Source organism: Typopeltis vanoorti, chromosome 19 (genome assembly GCF_054136105.1).
Source record: "Typopeltis vanoorti isolate ZY-2024b chromosome 19, IOZ_Tvanoo_1.0, whole genome shotgun sequence".
Classification (NCBI taxonomy): domain Eukaryota; kingdom Metazoa; phylum Arthropoda; class Arachnida; order Uropygi; family Thelyphonidae; genus Typopeltis; species Typopeltis vanoorti.
The window spans coordinates 32,846,927-32,869,742 of NC_143567.1; the positions used below are offsets into that span (position 1 = coordinate 32,846,927).

Sequence of the window (22,816 nt, forward strand, 5' to 3'; positions counted from 1 at the left end):
ACTTTTGAAAAGCGATAGGCAGCCACCCTCGTTCTTAGTCACAGCTAGCTATGATTTCATGGGATAGGATGTGTGGGTGTGTAGGTGAAGGACGGCAGTTGATTGCCAAATCAATTCATCTCTTGGCCTCTAACTCAAGCACTATATACACTGCTTGGAAATAATCGAATGAACACCATAGTATGAGAAACAAACAGCAATGGCGCTCACCTTATTATAATACGTAGGACCTCCTTTTGCTGCAATTACTGCAGCAATCCAATGCTGGCATATTGTCCACAAGTGTACGATAACGATGAATGGGAATTTTTGACCATTCTTACTGTAGGTAGGTGATGAGATCCTGGACTGTTGTGTGGCGGACGTCCCTTGACCTCACCCGACGCTCCAATTCATCCTCCAGATGATTAATATGGCTGAGATCAGAGCTCTGTGAACACCAGTTAAGTGTGGTGACGTTAATGACTACAAACCACATAGTTACAGCAGTAGCAGCCTTATGACACGGTGCATTGTCTTGCTGAAAGAGACAATTGTTAGTTCCGTAGAAACGCTACAAAGTAGGAAGCATTGCATTATTCAGATACCTCTCAGAGTTCATTGTTCGTGGCACTACATCTGACTCCAAACCAGAAGAACAGATTCACTTACTCCGCCGACTCCGAATTCCACAGTTTGCACTTTGTAAGAGAATTTAACCGGGTATCCACCTCACCCGTCCGTCTGCTCGGTAGATGTTGTAGTATGATTCATCGCTTTATAATACAGCTTTCTAAGATTCCATGTCCCACTGTACACGCTCTTCACATCACTGAAACTGACGCTACATGTTGGTTCCGATAATGTGGGGCTTGCATATTGCGGTTCTCCCATAGAAGTCGATGTTGTGAGCCTAAGTTCTGAATGTTTTTGTGCAGATTCGTGTTCCATCCGATGTCAGGAACTCCGTATTCGAAGTATCGGCTGACGAATGGCGGTTTTTACATATTATCCTTCGCAGAACCCTACGATCGCTTTCGGTAAGTGTGATGGGTCGTCCACTGTGGGTAGCACTTGAAGTTAACTCCCTGCGTTGCAAGCTCAGTATGGTGTCACTGATTGTTGACCTGGGATGGCCCAGCCTGCAGGGGGAAAGTTCAGTCTCCACCGATAGCCAATCAGAGATAGCTAGCCCAAGACTATCATTAATATCATGGCATCCAGTGAAGAGAGGCAACTGACAAGTGCCTCCATTTCGTGCTCCCTAATCCTAACACTGTGTTTACTGTCTGAAAATAGTGTAGGTTGTATGGTCGATTTCTTGAGTTTACGGGAGGTAAAACCTGCCTGCCAGTGCCAGAGATCGACTAACTCGGGAACCGATCAAAAAAAAAAAAAAAAGGCTTACTGAAAGTTCCTGTAGTCGGCGACTAGTTATTTATTTTTAAATTTATTTATAAAATGGTTAACCCAGAATGTCCTTTAGAGTTTATTTTTTTCTTTCTTTAGATTGCCTGTGTAGCTCAGTGGAAGTGGCGCATTAAGGCTACTAGCTTTCAACAACTACCAGAAGGAAATGTTTCAACTGACAATACCTCTTCAAGTATCAAGGCTACTGGATCTCTGAAGGATACATTCCCAGTCTCTACAGTAACAAATCTACATAACACAATGGAACAGGCATCAGCGACCGTCCTTCAGTCACCTGCTGCCAGTACAACGAAGGATTTCAATTCAGATGTTCTCTCATCGTTGAATCTCCCAGATGAACTAGATTGGAGCAAGGCCTGCATCCTAAAGTGTGATCCTTCTGGCGCCCCATATACAGAACTGAATATCATCGAAAGTTTGAAAGGCAAGGTAAGAGGTTCCGATGTATGGCACCTTGGCTCCTTAAAGTTCAGTTATGTTTTCATAATTTCATTTAAACATGTTTCTTTGAAAGAAAAATTTGCCAAATTAAAATCGCTTAATGTTAATAACCATACATGTGAAATTATCCCCATTGTGAGATCTAGAAAATTAGATATTTTAATTCATTGGTTGCCCCCCCCAAATATCTAATAGATTAGTTGGCATGCACTTTGAATCATTCGGTAAAATAGAATGTATTGAAAATGTATCCAATATAAAAGATAAAGAATGGGCGCATGTATTATCCAACAAAAAAAGATCGACTATTACATTGAATGACGATGCCAGAATAGAAAATATCCCGTACATTATAAAAGTTTCTAAAATGCCAGGCTTAGTAATCATTCCAGGAAGACCTCCTGTATGCTTCAGATGCAGGCAGGTAGGTCATCTAAGAAGAGAATGTACAGCATCTAAATGTGAGCGATGCTAGAGAATCGGACACGATATTAAACAGTGTCCAGGGCAGACATATGCCTCCATGTTGGCCGCGCTCCCTTCGGGCAGTCAACAGAACACATGCGATGAGCTTGAAAAAGCAGAAGACTTCCAGGAAATAACCTCAAGTATTGCATTTGAGGCAGATAATCGGGTCAATGAGAGCAGTACCCCAGGGCTTAACACCCACGGCCACGCGGAATGTAATGAGAATAACTCTCCGCTAAAGGCAAACGAAGGGATTATCCGGGCGGGCGAGGAGACTAACAGCCAAAGGTCAGTTTCAAATTCAGAAAAAGTAACAAAACCTGAAACCACAGAGAAAAAAAAAATCACTCCGAATAACACAAATGAAGAATAATAATTGCCCGGTTGAAGATGAACTTCCAAACAGTGAAATAATTCAAACCATCTCGGTAACACAAATTACAGAAAAAAGTAAAACGGATTTAGAAAACGAAATAGAGAAATCAGAATGGAATACTAAACAGACCCCAGTAAAGAGAGCAAAAATGAATTTTACGCCTAACATCACCAAAAGCCGGAAGTCAAAACCCAAAGAAAAAAAAATAGCTAAGTGTAAATATATATGTACGTGTGTGTATATGTATATATGTATATATATATATATATATATATATATATATGTATGTATATATATATGTGTGTGTGTGTGTATATATATATATATATATGTATGTATATATGTACAGTATATGTATGTATATGTATATGTGTGTGTGTGGGGGGGGTGTATATGTATGTATGTATGTATGTATGTATGTATATATATATATATATAAACGAGAATAGACTGATCTGATAATGGAACTTATAAATTGACTGAAATCACTATGTAACATATACCAACAAAAATAACAGCTCAAGCAATTCAATAGGACAATAAGGAAAATAGAAATTGAGCATGTGATGTTGTATCTTATTTAAACAGCGATTGTAAAACAGGTGTCATAAGTATATTGTAACGAGTAAATGAAAATGCCTAATAGAATTAGCAGCCTATGTACAAATTGTAAATAGCTGTATATATATTTATTTTTAAATGTACACATGTGCTGTTGTTGATACAAATAACCTCAGTAGAAGTAGCCTCAAGAAATGTAAATCAAAATGTCAATTAGAATAAGCATTCTATGTACAAATGTATACATTGTAAATAGTTGTATATATATTTATTTTGATTGTACATAGATGCTTTAGTGTTAATAAAAAATATACTCAGTGGAAGTGGCGCTTGCGTCCTCTGCGCTTGGCTGCTTGAAGTTAGACCTAGGTTCAAGTCTAGTCGCTGACTGGAGGAACTTTTTCTAAGTTTATCTTCGACCTGTTCCCGAGTTATTCGATCTCTGGCACAGGCAAGCGGGTTTTTCCTCCCGGAAACTCGGTTTTTCGTCCCGTAAACTCAAGACAATCGACCGTAGTACTCACATTATTTCAGACAGTGACATATCTTGTTAGGGTTAGGTACCAAGAGATGGCAGCACTTGTTTGCCAGCCTCTTCATCGGTGGCTGCTATAATTAGTGATAGACATGGGCCAGCTCTCTCTGATTGGCTACCGGTGGAGATTGAACTGCCCACTCAGTCTCCAAAAGCTAGATAGGGTATAATGGCCTCGCCTACTCCCTATTAGGGAATAAAAGGCGTTTAGTTGATTTTTTTTTTTTATTTGATTTTGCTTCATAATTCTGCTGTGGATACACAAGGTTTGCACCTGAAGAATCTTCAGGACTGGGGAAACTCGTTGCAAAGGTGGACTGACTTCACATCACTTGCTTTAGTATCTCATAATGCAAAGCACATTTCCTTGCGGTCATGTATAAAGCTATGCATTATGGGAAGGGTCACTACCCAGACCAGTTTCGACCTTTATTGAGGTCTCATCAGTGGAAGCCAGACCTAGAGGCGATACCAAGGTTGAAGCAATGCAGAAGTCATATTTCCATATACAAGTTACCAAAAGGTTTCACACCTTATTATTAAATTACTCTGGATTAGAGAAAGATGTTGGAAGTTTTTTGACTTGGTTAGGCTATAAATTATATATTTAGTTTAATCCTTTGTCTAAGTGTAAGCAAACAAAGTTTGTGCATGAAGTATCTTCAAGACTAGGGCAGCTCGTGGCAATGGGGGACTGGCTTCACATCACTTGCCTTCTTTCTCTAATCCAGAGTAATTGAATAATAAGGTGTGACACCTTTTGGCAACTTGTATATGGAAATATGACCTGCATTGCTTCAACCTTGGTGTCACCTATAGGTCTGGCTCTCACTGAGGAGACCTAAATAAAGGTCGAAACCGGTCTGCGTATTGACTCTTTCCATAATGCATAGCATTATACATGTCCACAAGGAGATATGCTTTGCATTATGAGATACTAAGGCAAGTGATCCGAAGTCAGTCCACCTTTGCCACGAGCTGCCCAAGTCCTGAAGATACTTCAAGTGCAAACTTTGTTGACATTCTTTCCATGAAAAGAATTAAAATTTGGTATAAAGTAATCTTTAATCTCTTTCGCTGCGAAGTTCCACAGTCGGGTACTGAAAACAATATTTTTGTTTCACCCTAACAGGAAGGATCTTGCTTGGAGAATTGCATATGGTCGCCTTCCAGTCAATGCCATCAAATGGAGGTACTTTAGCATTGGAGATCCAATCTGTGACATCTGTTACGAATTAGAAACAGTAGAACATTCATCCTACAGTTGCCCTCTTGCACTGCGTATTTGGGACAGATTATGTAATGTGTTGGGAATGCTACTATTAACAACAGAACAGGTTATTTTTTTACAATACTCACCACCTGTGAGCAATGGGAAGAGAATTTTAATTTTTTATAATTAATGAATTAAAATACCATTTATGGAAGATTAGGAAAAAACATGGATTCGAAAACCAGCAATATGAGGTCCAAATGCTTTATAATATTGTATTGTGGAAATTTTATTGTTTATTCAGACGTTTTTTATATTCAGAAAGAAGCATTCTAGGAGATATCAAATTTATCACATGATGGTGTAGACCACCCACATTATGCAATATTCACCAAGGGAGATAAAATTCTGTCTATTCTTGCTATGAGAGGAATTTTTAAATGGTTCCATCCTCTTAAATTAATGTAGTCTTATGGTGAATTGCAGGGATGACTGGAAAGCAATCCCAGCCAGAGAAGGCCAACTCAAAGTGGTTAACCTAGATGGGGCTAACCACCTGGGAATCAATCATCTTTGCGCTTTAGTTTCAATTGGTTTTTTGGTTGTTCACCTATATCAGATTGGTGAAAAAGGAAAACTGATAGTTTTTGGCTATATGATGATATAAAAGAGCTGAGGCCTTCTCTCTGTCTCCTTTCCCCCCCCTCTGCCTCTCTCATGCTATCTATCTGTCTTTTTTTCTCCTAATACTATTAGGCTCTCTTGCACCACTGTACTAACTACTCTAGGCCTATGATGAGCAAAAGTTTAGTTTTTCATCTCAATAAAGGTCGAAACCGGTCTTATAGTGACCTTCCATAATGCACAGCATTATACATATCCGCAAAGAGATGCGCTTTGCATTATCGGACACTAAGGCAAGTGAGTTGAAGTCAGTACACCTTTGAAACGAGCTGCACCAGTCCTGAAGATACTTCAGGAGCAATACACTTCGATAAAGGATTAAACTAAATATATTATTTGTAGCTACTAAGATGCTGCTCTAAATGTGAAAGTGGGAACTTAATAGAATCTGTTAGGAGATATTTTATATTTTCTTGCGTTATCAGGAAGTAATCCTTTTAAAGCGTGATTATGTTCATTATCCTCTGACATCTGCAATTGATCACTAAATGGTAGATCGATTTCGAGAAAACGTGCAACTAGTTTTTATCAAATGCAAAAGCTTCCCCATAAACTTTTGAAACGTTAAAGCTTACTTTCAGAGAGCAAATAAGTTGCTGAAAAATATATAATTACTTTTTAGAATGGAACGACGTCAAGTAATGATGCCTAAGATTCGAATGAGCCAAATATAAGATGTGGTGTGGTAAACAAAATTCTGTATGAATTATCCGACGTATAATATGTAAGATATCCGAGGACGGAAATCTTATTTGAATCATGCCAGAACATTTTACACAAGATCTGAATATGCGAGTGATTTTAACAGAAACTGTGCTTTTTTGCGTGCGTGCGTGCGTGCGTGCGTGCGTGCGTGCGTGTGTGTGTGTGTGTGTGTGTGTGTGTGTGTGTGTGTGTGTGTGTGTGTGTGTGTGTGTGTGTGTGTGTGTGTGTGTGAGGGTGAAGCATTTATGTCAATAAAAGGATAGCAATAATGTTCTGCGTACTCTCTGCACCCATATTTCGCACCCACCCGTCAATTTTATTGGTTTATTTATTTGTTTAGAAATCAAGTTATCAAGTTACATCTCAAGGGATAAATATGTGATTGTGATTAGGCTAAAAAGAAATAAAACAAGGTGTATTATTTGTCAAGGGAAAAACTAATGACCTCTATGAATATTTTCAATACAGTATTAAATACTAAATACTAAATCGCCTGTAACAACTTGCAAGGTAACCCTTCGTGAGTAAAACAAACAGTAAGTGAGTGGTGAATGGTATTAATTTAGGGATTAAAAGTACAAACTGAAACTATTAATCCTATCCTGTCTATCTTGAATTCCTTAATGTATCAACAGAAATATCAAATGATTATGTAGCAGATTTTCTGATAAAGAATAAAGAAAAAAATAAATAATAATTAAAAAATAATAAAGATCACATTTTTACAATCACGTTACTTGTCAAGCATATAACTGACGATTTCTTTATACATTTTCAACAGCAGCTTAAAGGAACCACTTTGATCAGAGAATCGAATAGCAAGTGATATATATATATATATATATTAGTATTAGAGAAAAAAAAAGTATATTCTCGAACTTTCGATTTTATGTCATTGAACTAATATATCATAATATCAAAAACAAAAACAAAATTAGCTAATGCCTTTTTGTTCCATATAGGGAGTAGGCGAGGCCGTTTAAGCCCTATCTAACTTTTGAAGACTGAGTGGGCAGTTCGACCTCCACTGGTAACCAAACAGAGATAGCTGGCCGAAGGCTATCACTAATTGATCGGTACGCAATGAAGAAGACGGCTAATAATTATCGCCATCTCTTAATAAAATATTTTTAATGTCTGAAAATAGGGTGGGTTCGACGGCTGATTGTCTTGAGTTTACTGGACGAAAACCCGAGTTTCTGAGAGAAAAAATCCCGCTTGCCCGTGCCAGAGATCGACTAACTCTGGAACCGGTTGAAAAAAGACTTAGAAAAATGTTCTTCCAGTCGGCGACTAGAATCGAACTGATAAATCTTTCATCGTGCTGTCAAGCGCCATAGAGAAGGAGTACAAATGCCACTTCTAGTGAGCTACACAGCTCCCAATATCATATATTCCATATATCATAATATATAAACAGTAATAGCAAAAATTTGCGTCGCAGAAATTCTGCAATAAAAAAATATTGCATTTGAATTAACTGATGCGATAAAATGGTTATATTACTGTATATTATATTGTTTTAGCCTATTTTGAACCAACTATCTCTTCATGCAGTGAAGCTAAACAAAAAGAACGAATCGTTAGAGAGGGAAATGAGTCTTTCGCAAAATACATGGTACTTTATATTTGGGAATACTCTCTCTTTGTGTGCGCACGTGCGTGTGTGTATGAGAGAGAAAGAGAGAGAGAGAGAGAGAGAGAGAGAGAGAGAGAGAGAGAGAGAGCGACAGAGATTTGATATATATATTAAAAAAGGCCTTTGTAGCCCTGTGGAAACAGAGCTTTCATCAATAGCACTAGACTTCTCGAAGAATCACCATTCTAAGTTCAATTAGAATGGTTATATTTCGGGATGCTTTAAAAAATTATTTTTGTTTAAGCCTTTTTCCACCCGTTCGGTTCCTCAATTAGTCGACTTCGGGTCCGGACAAGCGGGTTTTTCTGCAGGAAAGCCGGGTTATCCATCTAATGAACTCAAGAAAATGGGCCCGCCCTATTTTATAGAAAAATATATTGCTTTAGGGATAAGATGAGATGGAGTTGTCAGTCATACTCTCCTCTCTGTGTCAGGTTAAGGCATTAATAATCTAGGGCCAGCTATGATGTGATTGACAAAGAGTAGAGCTTGGCTGTCCACTTGCCTCAGTTTCCAAAAATTAGTTAGGGATAAATGGCTCGTTTACTCCTCTTGGGGGAAATAAATTTGCTAACGTTACCAGATTTCTTTTTTAAAATACTGAAATAAACGATAACTCTAATGTCTGTGAAGCCGTATAGAAATGACCATTGCATCCATTATTGATAGGCTGCTCAATGAAAGACTGTTCTGAGTTCAATCCTATTTAATAACTAGGGAAAATTTTTCGAACCTTTTCTTCGACTGGTTTCCAAATTAGTCAATACCTGACGTGGACAAGTGAAGAAAATCAATCCTAGAAGACATAGATTATTTCAAACTATAATGTATGGTGTTAGAGACTATAAGACGATGTCAACTGTCCATTCTCTCTCTCTCTCTCTCTCTCTCTCTCTCTCTCTCTCTCTCTCTCTCTCTCTCTCTCTCTCACACACACACACACACACACTGGAGATTGGTAGTAGAAGCTGGCGTGCCTGAAATCGCTCCAGGTTTTATCTTAATTTTATACGGTATTGAATAGGAAAACTGGATGTATCTAGTATCGACTGAGCTTGTACAGTGATCTAACTAACAGGGAATAATTTACTCTATTGTTTCATATATCTAAGCCCGTATGAGTGAAAAATTTATTCTATTTTTATGGACTAAATGCTGCTGGTCAGACTATCTATTGTTCAGCAAACTGAAAGATAACGTGCGATCATAATAGGATTAGCTGCTACAGAAAGGGCAGAAACCTTCCCCTCTCCGAACTGCTGCCACTGGGAGGTACAAAGGTCACACGAAACAAACCTCTGAAGCCTAACTCAATGGAAGCGACACTTCTAGAAACAAGCAGGAGACTGTAAGTACATTATCTTAAACTTTGTACCTTAGTAAACGTAGCAGTTCAATAGGAAAGCTATAACAACGCAACTTTAGGTAACTAAGATGGCGTCACGGAACGAATTAGAATTCGAAAAAGCCCTAGATTTGCTGCGCAACGTAGCCAAAGTAAGCGGCAAATTAAGGAATGGTTTAAAAAAGGACATACTAACCGCAGTGAGTGAATTAACGAAGGTTTTCAATAAAATGAAAAACGAAACTAAAATATTAATGGAACTACAGACTGCTACAAGCAACCAGGAACAGGCTAACACATCTCCGCCTACTCAGCTATACTCGCATGCCATTAAAAACAATGCTAAAAACAAAGAGGATTCTGAAAACAACCCATGCTATAAACTAATAGTGAAACCGAGCTCAATTGAACAGCGAGGAAACTAAAAATATCATCAAAGGAAAAGTCAACCCAAGGAAAATCAAAATCGGAATTACAAAAATGAAAAGTCTTAATAAAAGAGGAGTCTTAATTGATTCAAAAGAAAAGATCGACATAGATTTGCTACATAATGAAACCACGAAGGAATGCAAAGACACGTTAATAGCAAATCCCAGTAGGAAATTTCTTCCAAGATTAATTATATATGACATTCCCAGTGAAATTGATACCAACAATGGAATTGACTCAATCCGCATGCAGAATGAAGAACTCTTCACTAACGATACAAAGCTGACACAAAAATTCTTCATGACAAATAAAAAACGAACAAGAGAAACTTACTTATTGAAGTCAATCCAATGGTGAGGATCAAATTGTTGAAAACCGGTGTCAAAATGTTGTGGAGAATTTGCAGAGTACGTTGGTGTTCTGAGGTGCTTTAACTACAATAAATTCCACCATCACACACGAGAATGCAGGGGGGAAACAATATTTCGTGGGCACTTGTGAGTGCCCACGAAATAAGTCAGAGATGAACTGCATAAACTGCGAAAATCACAACAAGCCTGCCAAAACCAAAAACGACTGCAAACACATGGCACTAAGCAAAGACTGCTCGACATACAACTACTATAGACAGCTCAAAATTCAAAATACAGATTATAGAAAGCAATAACAGAGCTAGCAAAAACAGCACTTCTTCCCTGGCATGCCTTCAAATAAATCTTCAACGCCCCATAAAGGCTGTAAATAACCTAACAAAACTCATAAACAGAAAAAAAAATATAGAACTAACATTAATACAAGAACCCTACAACACCAGCAACAAAATATGCGGCTTTCCAAGTAATTATATAATATTTTCCAATGGATCAGAAAGAAAGAGAGTTGCAATAGGTAAACCCCGAAGTCGAGGCAATATTAATTACCCAGCACAGCAACGAGGAATCGGTACTTATCGAAATTGCGTACAGAGGAATTAAAACTTTTGCTGCGAGTATGTATTCCGACAATCACACAGACATAAAACACGATTTAGAAAAAATGAGCAAGGTCACGGAGTTTACCACCACCCACGACCTAATACTTGGAATAGATAGCAACGCCCACTCGGTATTATGGTTTAAAGAAAACAGAAACAATAGAGGGAAAAATTTGAAAAAGAGTTCATAGCATCGAATTCCCTACACATACTAAACGACGACTGTAACACTCCATCATTCGTAAATACCATAGGAAGCAGCTTCATCGATCTATCAATGGCAAACAGCGCTATTTTACCCAGCGTTTCTGAATGGAAATACGAAGAAGAGGAAAGCTGTTCTGACCATCACATAATGAGTTTCATTATCAGTAACAAAAATTTAAACGGAATAGACAACAAAAACCATCGCATTAACGTCAAATACTTCACCTAGAAAACCAACCTACAGAAATTTATAAAAGCTTTAAAAAGAGAATTTTCACGCTTAATCTCAGAACATCACTTCAATGCGAACAGCGAAAAACAGTTCAGCTTAGACAAAAACCTAGCCATCTGAACATAGCACAAACCGATATAGACTTCCTTGCTTCTGTATTTTCATCAGGTCTGAAAAAATCCAGCGATCAAACACTCAGAACAACCAAGAAGTTAAACATCGATGGAACGACGAACTAACAGTCCTAAGAGAACGTGTCAACGCACTCAGACGACTATATCAAAGGACATACAATAACCAATATTTAAGAGAGAGCAGAAGACAGAACTACTATAAAGCCAAATACAGCTATCAGTCCAAAATTACAAACGCGAACACAGAATTATGGAAAAAATTTTGTACAGTTTCAACCGTATCGAATCCTTGGAATTGCATATATAAATTAGACTACACACAAAGAATGGTCAGATATAAACATTCCTGACGACGACTCATTTGCAAGTAATGAAATCGAGTCAATATTAAGATCAATGGATCCAAGAAAAACTCCTGAAGAAGACGGGATAAGCAGCAAGATACTCATAACAGCGTTTCTAGAATTCCCGAAATTCATAAAAACAGTTTACAACAAATGCTTAAAAAGAGGACGATTTCTATTAATATGGAAACACTCAAAAATTATACCTATAATCAAACCAGGGAAAGAAACATCCGACGAAATTAATAAATACATACCAATCAGCCTCATAAACGTTGCTGGTAAGGTACTAGAAAAACTTCTAATAAACAGGATAATGCACCACGTCTACTCAAGAAACCTATTAAGCAGCAATCAATAGTCATTCAGACCACAGACCAGCACAGTAGACGCAATTATGGAGGTGAAAGAGTTCGCAGAACACAGTCTACATAAAAAAAAAAAAAAAAGACGTACTACTGATCTCACTAGATGTACAAGGAGCCTTCGATGCTGCGTGGTCGCCAGCCATAAACAATCAACTAATAGATTTAAAATGCCCTAAAAAATTACTCTACCTTACAAGAAATTATTTCTCAGACCGAAGAGCAACTATGACAAAAACCACAACAGTAACGAAAAAAAGTCAAAAGAGGCTGTTCGCAAGGTTCCTGCTGTGGATCAGGTTTCTATAACATCCATTACGACTCGGTTTTAAGACTTCCTGTAACTATTGAAACAAAAGTCATAGCCTTCGCCGATGATAATGATTCGGGGACGCTATGACTTACAGTTTGAAGTAACGGTCAACGAAGAACTCTTTAAAATTGCAGAGTGGGCACGCGATAATTACAAATAATAAACCTCCTAGCTAAGTCGGCAAGGATTAAGTGGGGGTTAGGCCAACGAGCGCTGAAAACAAAGTATACAGGAATACTGCAAGTATTCCGATATACATTGTTTTCAATGTATACTGTAAGTTCAACGCCTTATAGCCATACGTATAATTAAAGGATACAGGACACTATCGTTCTTGCGTTATTGCAGCTCTAACACCGATCTGCCTGAAAATACAAGAATTATCTCTTATATATGAAGTCATTTCCGGAAGATATATTGAAAGTTACAACATCGATCCAAATTGCTACGAACGTCCGCTTCACTATAGTAAGCAGCGTCACTCAGCAAAGAAAACAAATATTAAGGAGAAGAAAAGCTCTGAAAGTGACGAATTCCAAATAAACACTGACGGAAGCAAAACCGTAAGGAACGTCGGTTGGTCTTTCACTGCATACAACAGACAGTCCATTATACAAGAACACTGCTCTAGACTGCATCCTCTCTGTTCCAAGCAGTACAACTTGCTATAGTTCAGTCATTTACATATCTCAAGAAATTAGAACTCAACACCTCTCAGCAAAAGACGGCAACAATTTACAGTGACAGTAGAAGTACTATAGACGGCATAAAAACCAGAACAACCATATTGCATTAATAGAACAGACAAGAAATCTGGTTCGAAATCTCACTCTAGAGGGATGGGAAATCAAGTTCTCCTGGGTGAAAGCGCATACTGGAATAGCAGGAAACGAGAGAGCGGATCAGTTGGCTAGACAAGCAGCTAGAAACAAGTTACCAGAAGTACTCGAAATCTGCTATAAAAGCACTTGCAAAAGAGAAAAGCCTAGACATGTCGGAAGAAGAATGGAAAACATCAAAAAACGGATCACCAAACAAAAGAATTCTTTCCTATCATCAGAAGCCGACTCTGGCTGAAAAAAGACGCCATTTTTCCAGGTTTTTGACCGCTCTACTAACTGGGACACGGAAAACTAAGACACTACTTACACAGATTCCATATCCTAGATTCACCATCGTGCATTTACAGTCCACACCTTCAACAGACTGTTGACCACATACTTTACGACTGTCAACTATTGGATTCCATCTGGATGCCCCTAATACAATACGTCATCACTTCGGAGATAAGTGGATAGTGTCAAGATAGAGACTTAACGAAAAGTATTACATAGAATTAATTAAATTTGCTAATAAAATCAACTTCCAGTCCTTGTAATCTAACATAAATACCGATATTATATGAAAATTATACTGTATAGTGTTAATATATGTACATAAAAAAATATATATATAAATATGAAAATTGATACAAAAATATAAATAGAAATGTCAATCAGTACTTATAAGCTACATGTAATATAAGCATTGTAATGCAATGGAGCATGTAGGAATAAATTACCTCCTGGTAGGGTTACTATGTTGAGAAAAACCCAAACACACACACACACACACACACACACACACACACACACACACACACACACACACACACACACACACACACACACACACACACACACACACACACACACACACACACACACACACACACACACACACACACACACACACACACACACACACACACTCTCTCTCTCTCTCTCTCTCTCTCTCTCTCTCTCTCTCATCCTTGTGGTGCAGTGGAGAGTGCATTGGAATTCTATTCCATAGGTCATGGGTTCAAGTCCCAACTGGTTAGCATATCAGCTCTCCAGCCAAAAGCCTCCGGGTTCGAATCTCGCCGTAGGTATAGATGTTTGTGATTACCTGTGGAAATACTAGTGGTGATGGAAGGCGGCAGATGGCGTTGGTATAGATGATGATGGTAGTTGTAGTTGGTGAATTGAGTGGTGTAGACAGAGAGAGCAATAGAGCCCTCACTCAATGCGTCATTGGACTCCCTAGAGGTGTCACATAATAATAAAAAATAATAATGATATGAGAGCCTGTGTAGCTCATTTGATGTGGCGTTTCACACCACGGCGCTTGACCGCACGAAAGAAGACTTTGTTTCGAATCTAGTCGTCGACTAGAGGAAATTTTTATAAGCTTTTTTCGACCGGTTCCCGAGTTAATCGATCTCTGGCATAGATAAGCGGGTTTTTTTCTCCCGGAAACTCGGGTTTTTCGTCTCGTAAACTCAAGAAAATCAACCGTAGAAGCCTCATTATTTCAGACATTAAATATATTGTGTTAGGGTTAGGGACCACGAGATGGTGGCACTTGTCGAGTCGTCTCTCTTCACTGTGTGCTGCTTAATTAGTGATAGCCTTGAGCCAGCTATCTCTGATTGGCTGGCAGTGGAGATTGCACTGCCCACTCAGTCTCCAAAAGTGTTATTGGGCTAAACGGCTTCGCCTACTCCCTATACGGGAATAAAAAAAAGGCGTTAGCTGATAATAATAATAATAATAATAATAATAATAATAATAATAATAATAATAATAATAATAATAATAATACCCTGCTTAGATAGCAATTAAAGTCACTGAGAGTCTTAGAGAAGCTAAGGGTGGAGATTAGTTGCCAATTAGTCTTCATTAGCGGATTTATTTTATTTAATTAAAAAAATCAGCTAATGCATTTTATTCCCTTATAGTGAATAGGCAACGCAGTTTTTTTTAGCATTCAATATCCCTGATAGCCAATCAGAGATTGCTAAGCACTAATTTTAAGCAGTAATCAGTGAAGATATGACTTACAAGTGCCGCCATCTCGTGTTCCTAAATCCTAACACAATATTTTTAATGTTCTAAATAGTGTGGGTTCTATTGTCGATTTGCTTGAATTTACGGGAGAAAAAACTCGCTTGACCGCGCCAGAGGTTTACTAACTAGTGAACTGGTCGAAAAAAGGCATAGAAAATATTCAAAAACTACTTCCACTGAGCTACATAGGCTCTGATACACATATTTTTGATGTCTGAAATAATACAAGTTCTATGGTCGAGATTTTTGAGTTCACGGGTTGAAAATCCTGATTTTCCCAGAAAGAAACACCCACTTGTCCTCGCTAGTGGTAGATCAACTCGGGAATCGGTTGAAGAAAGGCGAAAAAGTTTTTCTAGTCGCTAATAGAATCGAACGTAAAATGCCTTTCCTTTGGTCGGCCTACCAGTGAGAGTGTAAACGTCACTTTCACACACCTACATTTGTGGTATTGATTTATCTGATAAATTTGCAACATTTTTTGTTTTATTTCCCAATAGGATAAGTCGTATTTTTTTGGAAATTAGTAAACACCCAATCTTCATTTTTCATCATTCTGCATCACAGAGAGCCTGACTTATTAAGCAAAAAAATCAGTTAATGTCTTTTGTTATCTTATGGGAGGTAGGCGAAGCCTTTAAATCCTATCTAGCTTTTGGAGACTCAGTGGGCCGTTCAATCTCCACCAGTATCGAATGAGAGATAGCTGGCCAGTGTCTATCACTAATTATAGGTGGCATCAATGATGAGACTGGCAAACAAGTGCTGCCATCTTTTGGTACCTAACCCTAACAGGATATGTTACTATATGTGGGTTCTACGGTTGATTTTTTTGAGTTTACGGGATGAAAAACCCGAGTTTTCAGGAGAAAAAACGCGCTTGTCTGTGCCAGAGATCGACTAATCGGGAACCAATCGAATATAGGCTTGGAAAAATTTCCATGATTCGGCGACTAGACTTGAACTTAAGTCTATATTCGGGCGGCCTAGCGCAGAGAATGCAAACATCAATTCCACCGAGAAATGGCCTACACAGGCCTACTTCTGGAAACAGCTGAGAAAAAGAAACTCAGAAAAGATCCTGTACTAATTCATTGGAAATTAGTAATTTAGAAATTTGCCAATTGGAAATTATTTTTATTTTTGGTGAGATGAATATTTTAAATAACAGAATTATTAGGTCCCGTATTATGCATAGATAGTTACATAGTTCTATATCGCCCTTTTGTTGAACTGACGTAGGTATGCTTAAATTTCTATGTCTGTACCAAATGAAATAATGCTATAAGATAAGAACTAACTGATTTTCCTTTGCATAAGATAAACACTATTTACTGAATCAGCAACAATTGATTTTCTTACCGTGTATGCCATTATTTACATCCATATATAAATGCAGTCAAAATGTGCTGCGCACTGATCTTGAAGAATATCATTTAAGTTATTGATTAACTATTTAATCTCCAGGAAAGGAACTTAACAGGTGCAGTTGGAAAAATAAGATATTTCATTGGATGAGAAGATTGTGGCTTAAACTCTCTCTCTAGGAGATCATGAATTTTATTTCATCTGAAGGTGAGTTGTTTGATGACATATGGAGATTTAAAAAAAAAAAAACTTTTTCGCACACTCATTGGATAGCACGTAATTGGAATTTACATTACGATTATTTAATGCCACTTAGTCTTGTATAGGCCTAAGCAACATTACGCATCCAATCTTTGCTAGTGATATGGCTACTCGCTTTCTGTAGCCTATCTTCATTCATTATTTAGAATGTTTCCTTAGCAGTTACTTTTCATTTATTTTGCACTCTTAGTACATATGTTTCTGGATGAGAGAATAAATATAACTTGATATGCTGTGAAATGCAAAATTCATAAGGAGAGGGTAATATTATCAACCCTAATTCCAAAGAATATAGCAAGAGAATGTTATACGGATTTAAAAAGAATCCACCCAAAAATTGGAAAATTTATTACAAGTCTTCCTGTTTTCTTCCTGCTTTTTTTTTTTTTTTTTTTTTTTGTGGACGCAAGATTCTCTGTTATTACTCAAGAAACATATCCTGTGCTGGATTCGTATAATGTGGTAACAGATATTTATAAGATCTACCTGCAGATATGGCTAACTAGTTGCTTTTCAGAGGGTTTCATTTTGTATTTTTTTTTTATCGGAGAGTTTAAAAATATTTGAAACATATATAGATTTTAAACAGTTCATTTATGGTGCCCTCTATTGTAATTTTATATATTTTTTAAAAACTTGTCTTTTATGCATGGTAACCTTGAGTACAAGAGGGCAGAACGAACGCCGTTGATCATGAGACAACGTTAGGCAAAACACGTTGATAGTCTGATTACACGCAGACATGTAAGATGGCGGCGGGTTCTATACTGCCTAGTTACCATAGGTATATAAATGGTGCTCCCGTTACATCATCTGGAAGGAAAACGTTACGTCTGCGTGAAAAATATATTGTTTTATTAGTGTTGGCAACATTTTTAACAGTTTGCATCGGAACATTCTTTTTCCTTCCAGAACTGCGATCTGGTTCTATCAATACTGCTTATCGTCACATCAGAGATGCAGGTCCGGATCTTCTTCTACCCCCCTCCTCCGCAGAATGAAGAAGGCATCAATGTCGTAAGGCATCACGATGTGAATAATATAGATCCACATAAACTTGTAGATAGAGCTAAATTAATAATTAAAATTCAAGAAGATCTTGAAAAAGAGAGATTAAAAAACTTGAAAGAAAATATGGATAAAGCTCAGGTAGAAAGGCCGCAATTAAAAGTTGAAGGCCAAGGAAAAGAAAACTTAAAGCAGGTTAGTTCATTATCAGACGGTTTGCAACAACCGGGCCCTCATATTGAGGATCAAGGAATAGACAAACTGGCCGATGGTTTGCTTCCAAAACAGGTAGATACAAATGTAAATGAAATTGCTTTAAACTTTGGTGATATTGTTCGCGATCATCCGGGCGGCCCTGGAACACAAGGAGGAGAACCAAAAGATCCCGTAATTAGAGAGAAGAGAAATAAAATTAGAGAGGTAAGTTAAATATATAGGAAGTTATATGGCAAACATTTTGTGGAATTTATACACATTTGTTAATATGTATACAAATATGCATATTGTTTATAAATGAAGGTTAGCTCTAGCATAATATGAAAGTATTATTCTTATTTGAAGCCGGCAACTTTGCCGGCCTGCCATATGTTATATCGTTTGACAGCTAGGGAATGCGTTCTTTTTAAAGCAGACAATAGATTTAAAAAGAGCGACGCTATGGGAAAGACAAGGAAACGATGAAACACGAAAACGTTTATCATTGGTATGAATGACGCGCCCGTTACGTGATCGAGCATTTCGTTGCGGTACATACTAGTTTCATATATCATTGCATTTATAAGGAAGCACAATGTCATATCAACTTGTTATTCGATTATACTTTATTTTATAACTAGTGAATCCTTAGCGACTTCTGCATTTCCAATTTTCGCATCCTAATAGGTGTTTTTAATAAATGACAATTAGTCAGATTTTGATTGCATATATCAAATATAAGTATAGTTGAAGTTGAGTTATTATAAGCAGTTGATCCTTATTTAGCGCTTGTATATTAGGTGTGAACTAGAAGCTCAACAACTTGAACCCCTTCCCCCTGCACCGAACTGCCATATATATAGTTTATTGAATTTGTCAAATTTACATTTAAAATATTGAATATTTAGTAAAAATTTAATGCACTGTTGAAAATGATGAGTCTCACATATACATATAGATAAATTTTAATTTTATATTGTTCTTAGAAGAAGCAGTGCTACATCACCTTTCCTAACTACGTTATTGTATGGGCATTATCACTGTTGTTAAAAAATCTTGCTGTCATGGAAAACTCTTTTCTAATATAGAAATTCGTATATATATATATTAGTTTTTGTGTTTAATCTTAAATTCTTCATATTAAGAGTGCTGCTGCATTGTTCACTGGCATATCTCCCCACTGATGCATATACTGTACTGCATATTGTCAACATTACTAGATAACATTACATTCTCAGATAACATTTAAATCTTGATTCCTTTTGAAGATTTTTGCACTTTTTTGTTCATATGTTTTAATGTCTGTATTTTGATTAAGCACCTGTTGTAGGCCTCATAAAGTGAAGCAACAAGTCACTACAATGCTATTTGGGTTTAAAACTCTTAGCAGTTTTAGACAGGAGTGAAAATACTATCCTGAACTTGCATAAGTACAAGAAAAAATATTCTGTTTTGAGTAGCAACAGTTTTAACTAATTTTCTATGATGAGATGATGGCTGCAATGATATTGCAAACATAGAAACTTGAGTAGTTGGCAGAGTTTTTCCACTGAAATGGATAGTCTATAATAGTTTAAAAATATATATATATTCTTGTTTTCATTTTAGTGGAATCAAACAAATTTACATACGAAGTATTCATGACCAGACATTTATGCAATAATAATAATAATAATACTTGATTTTTACAAGTTGCTCTAGGTATCCCATAATGCAAAGCACATTCTAGGATGCTTATGAAGCTTCACTCTCCAGTCTAGTTATATGTTTACTGATATCTCATCTCTAGGACAATGGGGCCTGTGTAGATACTGGAGCTAATTCAATAGCAAAAGTGTCATTTTTCACACGCATGCAACAGTATGTTTGTGAGAAATGTGTACATGCAACAGTATGGTGCATTATGCTTTTGGTATACTTTAGATATGAAATAGTTGTAGAATTTTTTTCACAGGATTATACTGGGATTGCAGTGAGTTTGTTTTTCATCATATTTGCATATTCTTTATGAATATTATAATATAAAATATATTTAGTTAGAAATATACTCCAAAAATCTAGGATATCCTTATCTTCAGTTTTCATGTCACCTTTATCATCTGTGAGCAAGAGGGTGAGGAGTGTTTCTTTGCATGGAGGGTGGGTTGAACTGTGGAATGCATTTCCTGATAGAGTGGTGAGAGCAAGAATGGTCAATGAGTTTAAGAAGTGGTATGATAGACTTTGTGTTTCCTAGGCGGGACCTCCCGCGATGAGTCTTTTGACTCCACGGAGGCCTAAATAATAATAATAATAATCCCTTTCATTCCTTTAGTAATCTTTCCTCCATTTCTAAGCTGCTTCAATTACCTCCAGAATATTTTGCCACCTTCCTGGTATTTATTTTCTATGTTCTTACCAAAGTCTTCCCTTGATTTATGTGTGTGTGTGTGTGTGTGTGTGTGTGTATTTATATGTATATAGGTTTTTAGGAGCCTGTGTAGCTCAGTGGATGTGGCATTTGCACACCACAGTGCTTGACCGCACGAAGGAAGACTTCTTGGTTTCGAATCTAGTCGGTGACTAGAAGAAATTTTTCTAAGCCTTTTTTTGGCCGGTTCCTGAGTTAGTCAATCTCTGGCACGGGCAAGCAGGTTTTTTCTCCCAGAAACACTGGTTTTTCATCCTGTAAACTCAAGAAAATCGACCGTAGAACCCACATTATTTCAGACATTAAATACGAGTGTTAGGGACCAAGAGATGGCGGCACTTGTAGAGCTGTGGAATGGAATGGAACATCTCTCTTCACTGTGTGCCACTTAATTAGTGATAGCCTTGGGCAGCTATCTCTGATTGGGTACCAGTGGAGATTGAACTGCGCACTCAGTCTCCAAAAGTTAGATAGGGCTAAAACGGCCTTGCCTACTTCCTATATACGGGAATAAAAAGGCATTAGCTGATTTTGATTTGATATATAGGTTTACACAGTACTTTTGCTTTTGTACATATTTCTCTGTACTCTCCAAGAGAACAAGCTGACTTACTTTCCAGGAACTTCCAACATGCTTTCTTCTTTTAATTGGTTGTCTCTTTAACTTCTTGATTCCACCATGGAGTTCAGATTTTTCTATACCACATGTCTCTCTGACTTGAATCAGTGTTTTCTTCAGGTCTTACCTCTGAATCTCCAAGGTTTGGTTCTTGTTTTTAAACTCTTTCATCTTTTCTTGAATGATGTTTGTGTATTTGAGTCTATAGTTCACTTCTGAAAGCAGTGGGCATGAAATAATCCATTTGTAGCAAAATCACATTGGCCATATTACTCTGTTATTTAAAGTTTTTGTAACTTAGCCATTTATAACAGCGCACTGCAAGTTTTAACTCTTTCTTTTAGTACCCTGTTTTATATATATATATACTCACTCCATGATTACAGTCAGTGTGGATGAATGAGTATCATGCAGTAGTTTTCATTAATCCTGTTCTGCTCAAGAGTGCATGATGGAAGATTTTTCATTTATGGCCAGAACTGTTTGCAAGCCTTATTTCTCAGCAAATTCAGCAGTCAGTACTTGAGAGAGCAGTGGTGAAAATATGGAGCACACTGCTGACAAGCACCCCCCCCCCCGAGTTTAGTGGATAGGCAATTATGTATGAGTGCAGAGCAAGAGGGCATAGAAAAGAACATTCTTGGGATCTGTAAAAAAAGAGTCAGAATATATATATATTTTATTCTGACCAATATCCAGAGCTTACTGTGAATAAGTTTAAGCATGATAGATGTGGTGCTAGTTGAGTTTTCAATCCAAAACATGTTGTAAATTTCTAAATATGTATTTGTTTCTAATTTCACACCAGCAGCACTTTTATGAACATTTCATCCACACATTAGAAAATAAAGATAAATGACAGCAAAAGCACATTAATATAATGAATTTATTTTAATGTTTAATTTTGCTATAATGAATTAGACTAAAATATATATATTATTTAGTTTGAGTTTTGAGCTAATAATGACTATTACAATAATGATCACTTTACATAATAGGGTTATTATTATGCTTGCATTATAATGCATTCAAATCCCACTGTGGCATGGATATTTATAAAAGTCATAGAGTGATAGATAATTTTCATCACCTAATGTAAGGCCATCATCCTGCTTACTTAAAGGCCCGAAATGGCTTGAAATAGTATGCTTTGTCTTGAGAGCAAGATTTTCATATTAGTTAATTCTACCTTCAGTGTTGTGCCATAGATTTACACTTTTGTTGGTGTTATTGTCATAAATAAATGTAATGGTTCTAAACTTAGGCAGGTATTAGGACTGCCTTATCCTATCAAGTGCCATCACTCTCCAGGATGTTGACTATTATGGATCTCTACCTGAGATTTACAATTTGCGGTATAAAGATAAGATGGTGAGGCTCTAATTTCTTCTATCTTGCAGTTAGCTCTGCTCACACATTCCAGAAAGCTAAAATGTAAAGTTCCTTCCTATCATCTTCATTTTTAATGATTCTGACATCTGTTCTCTTTTAATTTTCTTCAGAACTATTATATCTGTGGTCTCTAGTCTTTGGTCAGCTGTTTTCTTTCTAAATGAACTCTCAGATCGATAAGTTAAAATTGGTTTGAACACTGTCTTGTATATTGCTAGTTTAGTGTTTTGACTAATTTCTCTCTTATTTCATATAAATTTAGTCAGCTGGCTTTCTGCCTTATCAGCTTTGCTTATTCTGTTGTCTATTTCCAGATTTA

At 37.0% G+C, this 22,816-nt stretch overlaps 1 protein-coding gene across 1 annotated transcript in view; it reads left to right on the forward strand.

Annotated features, from left to right (window-relative positions):
* The first annotated feature begins 17,622 nt into the window (after positions 1–17,622).
* LOC150095982 (mannosyl-oligosaccharide 1,2-alpha-mannosidase IA-like) overlaps positions 17,623–22,816 on the forward strand; it is a 233,187-nt gene continuing 227,993 nt past the window's right edge. Inside the window, 2 exon segments of the mRNA XM_090409444.1 lie at positions 17,623–17,853; positions 17,855–18,301. Coding sequence (XP_090265570.1) covers positions 17,623–17,853; positions 17,855–18,301 — 678 coding nt within the window.